Here is an 8,314-nt window from a genome sequence, read left to right on the forward strand (position 1 = left end):
TGTCTGTCTGTCTATCTATATGTCTGTCTGTCTGTCTGTCTGTCTATCATTTTTTTCATTTATCTATCTGTCTGTCTGTCTATCTATCATTTTTGTCATCTATCTATTTATCTATCTGTCTGTCTGTCTGTCTATCATTTTTGTCATTTACCTATCATTTATCTATCTATCTATCCGTCCATACTCTGTCTGCCTGTCTATCTGTCTATCTGTCTGTCTATCATTTTTGTCATTTATCTGTTCTTTTCTCTATCTATCTATCTATCTATCTATCTATCTATCTGTCTATCTGTCTGTCTGTCTGTCTATCATTTTTGTCATTTACCTATCATTTATCTATCTATCTATCCGTCCATACTCTGTCTGTCTGTCTATCTATCTACCTGTCTATCATTTTTGTCATTTATCTATCTATCTATCTACAGGTGCATCTCAATAAATTAGAATGTCGTGGAGAAGTTCATTTATTTCAGTAAGTCCGTACTCTGTCTGTCTGTCTGTCTGTCTGTCTGTCCGTCTTGTTTAAACTGACATGAATTCATCTCTCTCTCTAGCCAGCTTTTCAAAATCTGCGACAGAAGGTGGACAACTTTGTGTCCAATCATCTCAGTACTCAAGAATGGAGTCCGTCCATCAACAAGAACCAAGTGAGGAATGGCTTGAGACAAAGTGTAGTTCAGTATGTATCAACTCAGTGGCCACTTATCATTTTTGTATACTTTATTGTGTTGGGCAGTGCTATACTGCAAGTCTGAACTGTTAAGTTTTGTTTTAAATGTTTTGAATTATATACGCTTGGCCTTTTCGACGCAGTGTGACATCTGTGATGTTTTAGAGAGCTCATGTTAAAAGAAAGGTAGCTAATGCATTGCATGAGTATATTTAATAAAATTTTGGTTTCGTTTCCATTGTTACTGAAAACATTTGCTTATTCTCACAGGTCAGGGATGTTGGAATCAGGGGTGGACCGTATCATTACTCAGGTGGTGGACCCTAAACTAAACCATATCTTCAGGCCACACATCGAGAACGCCATTCATGATTTCCTAGCCGCAGAGAAGAAAGAAGAGGGTTCACCAAATTCAGCCCCTGATGCTGAACAACAGGAAACGACTAGCAACACTGCAGCCAAAACACAATGAGGTACAATAAATGTGTGCTAAGAAATGTTGAAATAAGATGCTTATATCATCTTGTATAGTACTGGAATCAAACAAAAAAGAATACTTTGTGCACCCCTAATATTGAAATTGTTGTGGTTGAGGTCAACATGTAAAAACATGACACAATGTTTTTCCTGCATGTAAAACTACGTCATTTTCCAGGTACAAGGGTACACTTTTTGCTGTCACATGAAGATCACCAAAAGTTGTCCTTCCGTGCCCAGCTACAGTGGACGAACAGTTGCTGAGCACTAGAATATTGGAAGTTTGCACTAATTTAAGGTGGTTGGATTGATTTTTTTTTCTTTAGCATGTTACATAAAAACAGGTTGTCCAGTCCATGCTTTTGAAGTCCGGTTTAGTTCTTTCAGCACTAAAGAACAACTGAAGCTGATTTGTCCAAATTAAAATAAATCCATCTCGAAATAACATTGATATGATCATTTTTATTTGGACTGAAGCCAGACAGAAATTATCCTTTTTATACAGCTGGATTTGTGAAATGCTTCTCATTTATTTCTTGTAATATTCTAATGAGACTCATAGCAGCATTTCTACAATAAATGTAACTTTTTAAGAAAAGCCAAGTTTGTTGCATCATTTCTGGTATTGTAAAACCTCTGAATTACTGCAAGAGGTTACGGTTTGTTGTGGGAAACTCGCTACATAACGACATGCTCTTAGACTCCTTTTAGCAATGGCATTTTTGACAGGAGGTCTTCACCAGCATTTTTATGATTCCATCTGGACATTAACTAGAGCGAGTACCCTCAAGAGTTCACCATGTTCCATACCATGCAGAAACAGTGTTACATGATTGAAACCATTTGGGGCTAAAAGCTTGTCAACCCCGAGGCCGCATTTAAAATCTCCAGTGTCCTCGTGGCATGAGCTTTTTGGTAATAGAAGAGCCTCTGGAGAGGTGTCATGTCCCGGCTTGGGACAAAGGTCGACTGCTCCAGCTTGTTTCTGTCTTTCAGCACCTCTGCTCTGAGAATGTGCTGTACAGTCAGATGCTCGGTCGGATTGCTAAAGAGCTTTGGTCACGTGCCTTTTGACATTCGCTGCTTGTTGCAGTAAAGCTCTTTGCAGCAGGTGCTGGATCCAAATTCTTGAGGCACTGTTTTACAATTGTGCAGCTGCAGATATTCAAATCAAGTTATGATTCTGTTGTAAATATGGTCGGTAATGGGATGCACAACACGTTGTTGGTAATCCATAGACTCTGGATTCTCATTCGCTGTGCTTGATAGCAAAATGTTCTCCATAATAGCCCAGGTGCAAGCTCATACTGTATTTCCAGCACCGGTCTTGGCAGTGTTACTGCCAACTCTGTCCTGAACCCAGCGTCCACTCATGCCTATTAAGATGCTTTGCTGTAGTTCCTCCCCATCTGATGAAACCTGATCCTGCTCTCATTTGAAAGCCACAATGGGAATTGAGGGACTGTGCCGAGCTGTCAGCAAGCTCCTAGTGGAGCCTGCCAAACATCCAAAGCCATGTGTTCACCTTTACAATTTTGAGAAGTGTAAGATTAAGGCCAGTAGGGGGTGTGGTTTTGCTGTGTTTGATGATGTTGTTCAAGCAGGTATTTTATTGAAAAATGAAAGTCATTATTTATTCGCCTTTATGTTTCTGTATAACACGAAAGGTGAATTTTTGAAGCATATTCTGTCCAATGAAAGTGAATGGAGTCTGGGGCTGTCAAGTTCCAAAATGAAACCATAAAGGTGGCCCATGTACTTAATTTCATGTATTATGAAGTCACACAATAGTTTTATGTGATAAGCAAAATTAAATTTACTTTGTTATTCACTGAAAAACATCTTGGATGCAAAACACCATTTGTTCTGGCTTGCGTCATTGTAATATTTGGTTTGAGAGCTGTGGCATAGGCTACCTAAATTTGATCGTCTCAAAAAGTTATCGTATAGCACACAAATCATATGGTATGTATTTTAATGATGCTTTTTTTATTTTTTTTTATTTTGGAGCCTTACAAACCCATTTCCCTTTATGTTCTTTGTATGGAAAGTGTCCAGAAAAATAATAAAAAATTGCACCTATAAGAAAGAAAGTCAAATGGGTTTGGAACAACATGAGAGTAAATGAGGACAAAACTCTTAAGTATTTCTTTGATTTTTTTTTCCCTAAGACTAAACTGGTTTTAGAGTGACATCAGATATTATTTTATTAATATAATCCACCTGAAAATGTGTAACTGTTGTATTAGTTTATCATTTTACCCTTCCTATTGTACACCCAAATGTACAAGGGGTCATAAGGACGAATTTTGAAGATCCAGCTATGTTAGCAGCTCTTGTGTTATTCAAAGAATTATGTGTAGATTACTGTGCAGATGAATTACGGTCTCTGATTTCATCCCCCATCAGCTCTCAAAGTGTCGAAAGAAGTTGTCCAATGTTGAAAACTTGCACTGTGTGAGGAAACAAGTGACACAGCACCTTTGGCCTCAGATATGCGGCAATTAAATCCCGCTGCCCTTGGAGAGGGTCGGTAATGTAGTGTGAAATTGTATGTTTAGGGCATCGGTTGGGGGGGGATGTCTCAGCTGACATTGCATTTGTCTTCTGGACATTATAAATCACCAGAGTAATTACCGAGTGGGGACAGGAGGGAGAAAATCCAACCGCCCATCCACCCCCAGCCTCTCCCGAAACACAGCTGCTGATTGCTCTCGAGTTGGCCTTCCAAAGCTCAAGCCACAACAATGAAATCCCCATTCCTCAAAAAGTCCTGCTGCATCTGTTGAGTTTAATTGCACTTCAAATTTTCTCACCCCATGGCGGAGGAGATTCATTACAGTGGCAAACTAGATCGGCCCCGTTCTAACTTTTTCTGCCCAGATGTTGAGGAAGCCCAAGTGAATTGTCCCACTGAACAGGAAAGGTAATTTTCAATGCAGCTATTTGTAGGAACAGAGCAGCACAGGAGTCAAATGTTGCTGAAGGTTGTCACCGTGGCCTAAATAGTTTCCCAGGATGCTACATTGTGTAACATGTTAGTGTTACTGTACTCTAATTACACAGCTCTCTGGAAATCCTGATTCTTGACGGATCAACCACAAAACACGAGCAAGAACGCTGTTTCGATATTCAGACCAACTACGTGATTGTGGATCTGTGCATTTCTGAAGCTCGAAATTGTAGTAGAGCATGGCACTAGCAATGCCAAGGTCATGGGTTTGATTCCCAAAAAATGCATTAACGGATTACTAGGATGCAATTGGATCAAGAGTTTTGTGTTAGGGTGAAACCGTTCCCTAAGCAGATTTCGCTCTTGTTCAAGTTGGTCACGTGAATTTGCACTGACCAACATACAGTGATAAAAGCATCTGCCAAATGCATAAATGTAAATGCAACAGTTCGACTTAATATTTAGTAACTCAAACATTTTAGACACAATATTTTGTGTATTATTTGTGCCACCAATGAAAATTGTTCTAAACAAAGTCAAAAGCCCAATCAATCGTTGAGTCTCCTAGCACAGTGGTTCCCAACCCTGGTCCTGGAGGCACCTCAACACTGCATATTTTTCATGACACACCAGTTTCAGGTCTTGGAGTCTCTACTAATGAGCTGATGACCTGAATCAGGTGTGTTTGATTAAGGAGACATGCAAAACGTGCAGTGTTGGGGTGCCTCCAGGACCAGGGTTGTCCTAGTGTTGCTGTCCTAGCAACACACAGAGGTGACACTTCGTTCCCGAATGAATCAGTGTTTTGAACAAATTGGTTGAGTGAATGATTCAGTGACTCACTCATAAAGATAGTTGTTTGTTTTGTTCCTGAATTGTCACATGATGGATCTTTGGTATGTAAAAGACACTTAAAGGGTTAGTTCACCCAAAAATGTAAATTAGCCCATAAATTACTCACCCTCAAGTCATCCTAGGTGTATATGACTTTCTTCTTTCAGACGAATCCAGTCGGAGTTATATTAAAAATTGTCTTTGATCTTTCAAATTGTTTAATGCCACTCAGCGGGTGTTGCATGCATCAGTCCAAAAGAAGATAAATAAAAAGCGCCCATCCATAAAAAAAGTGTCTCACACGGCTCCGGGGGGTGAACAAAGGCCTCCTGTAGCGAATCGATGCGTTTTTGTAAGAAAAATATCCATATTCAAAACGTAATAATCACTTTAATGTAGGTTGCGCCAACAGTTGTACACGGAAGCAGCTCCGAGCTGATGATGTATGAGTTCAGCGTTGCGCATGAAAACCAACGTTAGTTAACAGGAGCAAAGTAAGAAAAGTTTCCTTACTTTAGCAAAGGAAAACCAGTCTCCTCTTGGCTTATATCGAAATCCTTCGACATTCTTCTTTACAAATCCTCGTTTTGTACTTCTAATAAGTGACCGTTGTTTTGTTTTGATCTCTCTGCTGCGTTTCCACGTTCGTCACTTCTGAGTGGCGCCACGTGAGACACTTTTTTTTTTTAATGGATAAGCGCTTTTTATTTAACGTCTTTTGGACTGATGCATGCAACACCCGCTGACAATTTTTAATATAACTCCGACTGGATTCATCTGAAAGAAGAAAGTCATATACACCTAGGATGACTTGAGGGTGAGTAATTTATGGGCTAATTTTCATTTTTGGGTGAACTAACCCTTTAATATTCAGTAATATCATCGATTTGAAGGCACTGACACTACTAGGTGAGAAGAAAACTTGAACTGAATTAACCTGAATAATGACGCTATTTTCTTCTGTAGAGCTGCTTTACAGCTAAATTGAATTCATTCATAATTCCTGAATTTTGGAATGAACTGAAATTAATCATCATTGAACATTGATAATGACACATTAACATTGTCTTCGGTAGAGCTGCTTATAGCTGAATTGAACTTGTTTCATAATGAATGAAATTTACAGTTATTAAACTGAACCAACCAACCATTGTCTTGCTACAGCTGCTTTATAGCAGAATACAGACAAGCAGAATGATACAAACAGTAAGTCATATGAACTACTTCAATGACTGATTCGGTTATACAGATGTGAACACATGGTGTCTGTTGAGTTCTGACACATGGTGAATTCTTCAGTTGAGTATCGACCTCTTTTAGGGTTTTAACCTTTGGCTTATAAGCTCAAGAGCCTCATGCATGAAACGCAACAAACTTTTTCAGATTTATAAAACCCCATGTATGCCAGATCCTGGCCAAAGTTCTTGTTATTAACCATGGCTATTCAGACTTAACAGGCTTTTCCCAGGCACCTATTATCAATCATAGCTTTTTATAATTTTTTTTACATTTTATTTTAAAATAAATATACAATATCTAATAAATTTTCATTATAAATAAAATTAAAAAATGGCATAATCACTTCCAATGTTTTACTTATGTACCCAGATCTTTTTATCTGCTACACTGTTAAACCCATTACAACCCAAATACATTACAACAGTAATAATTCATGTTTAACCCTTTTTTTGTGTGTGAAAAGTTGAGAAAGTCTTGTGCTAATGGACATTCTGTACAAACTGAAATATGTGTGTACGGTATATACCCCGTAAAAAACAACATATGCTAAATACACAAATGTCCACTCACAGCCTTGACCCGCTTCTTCCTGGAACATACTCCATTATGTTTATGTTCTTGATCATAACAATCATCGTACCTTACCGTAATGTTTGTACAATATACAAGCTGCAGTCATGGCAGCGAAGTGACGTTTAAATAGCGTGACCAACAGAATACTTAGTGACATCTCTAAGTGTACATACACATGGTGTTTTGCATTCCTACCTAACACCTGGAATTAAGAAAGGCTTTTCCATACAGAAGAATTTAAAAAATGGTAATAATTATATCCAGCTGAACCATATCTCATTCAGCAAAAGCCCTTAAAGGTCGTATCAAACCAAAATTCCTCCCTTTCAACATAATCATGCTGAAATACAGTAGTTTACTTGTGCACAATGGTCTTCAAGCCCGCTGTACATGATCTACGTGCTGCATGTTTGCCACAGCTGCTCTGGTCATAACATAGTAGAGTACAAGAGTTCATGGGTACATGTATTTGTAAGAATGTGTTTGTGGGACAGGGGTCATCTTGCGATCAACAGTGGGGTTGACCGAGGTTAACGCCAACAAGTTGTGTAAATCTTCTCAAAACGGTGTGTAGGCAAGAGATCAGACACTCAGCAGCACAAACAAAGAGCATAAACACGACTTCCCCCAAATATGTCACCTGGCAGGGGAGCATAGACCAGGGACGTTCAATCCTGCTCCTGGAGGGCCAATATCCTGCAGAGTTTAGCTATACAGCCAGCTCCAACACACTTGCCTGGAAGTTTCTAGTGAGTCTGAAGACCTTGATTACTTTGGTTGAGGTGTATTTAATTAGGATTGGTTAGGGCTAAACTCTGCAGGACAGTGGCCCTACAGGAACAGGGTTGGACACCCCTGGCATAGATGGAGATTTATAACTTCTCCATTTGGCCGAATGCTGTTGTGGTGTACTCAGTGCCATGGTGCACTATACTGATCTTGGCCTAATGAGCCTAGAATGCCCCAAAAATGCAAGTTTTGTCATTATTTTCTGACCCTCACGTCATTCCAAACCCATATGACTTTTTTCTCCATGGAACATGAAGACTTTTTGAATCATATACTGAATCAACATACACTCTTTTCCATGCAGTTGCAATGGATGAGGATGGATCCTTCAAGTTTAAAGGGGTAGTTCACCCAAAAATGAAAATTCTGTCATAATTTACTTACCTTTAAAGGCACAATATGTACGATTTGTTTGTAGAAAACATGGAAACACTAAAGACGCTTTAATATGCTATGCATTTTATTAGACAGGTTACTTCCGCTGCTTTCCGGAAGGAGCGGAAGTGGTCGACTGTGGCATAATAAGAGCTCCGCTGCTTTCGAGCCATGTGGCACGCTCGTTCGGCGGCCTCGTTTTGCTTCGACGGCTTTCCGCCTCACTCTGCTTCATACTACGACGTTAATAAATCTTTAATACATTAGCTCATCCATGAACATGATTTCTGCCCGAGTCCCGTCGGATTACATCAGCTGTGGGGATAAAGACAACAACTCCCATGATTCCACACTCAGTCACAGCGTCATCAGACTACGCCTTTGTCTATTTGTTTATTTTGAAT

The 8,314-nt window shown here is 39.3% G+C and overlaps 1 protein-coding gene across 2 annotated transcripts in view; it reads left to right on the top strand.

Annotated features, from left to right (window-relative positions):
• LOC107661728 (biorientation of chromosomes in cell division protein 1-like) overlaps positions 1-1,733 on the top strand; it is a 2,968-nt gene extending 1,235 nt beyond the window's left edge. Inside the window, exons 2-4 of one of the 2 annotated variants that reach the window (XM_016451479.1) lie at positions 555-679; positions 941-1,154; positions 1,326-1,733. In XM_016451479.1, coding sequence (XP_016306965.1) covers positions 555-679; positions 941-1,142 — 327 coding nt within the window. In that variant the 3' untranslated portion in view covers positions 1,143-1,154; positions 1,326-1,733. The remainder of the gene's footprint in view (positions 1-554; positions 680-940; positions 1,155-1,325) is intronic. The other variant, XM_016451478.1, reaches the window with a different exon arrangement.
• Positions 1,734-8,314: the final 6,581 nt, after the last annotated feature.

Source organism: Sinocyclocheilus anshuiensis, unplaced genomic scaffold (assembly GCF_001515605.1).
Source record: "Sinocyclocheilus anshuiensis isolate Anshui unplaced genomic scaffold, SAMN03320099.WGS_v1.1 scaffold207, whole genome shotgun sequence".
In the NCBI taxonomy this organism is placed as follows: Eukaryota; Metazoa; Chordata; class Actinopteri; order Cypriniformes; family Cyprinidae; genus Sinocyclocheilus; species Sinocyclocheilus anshuiensis.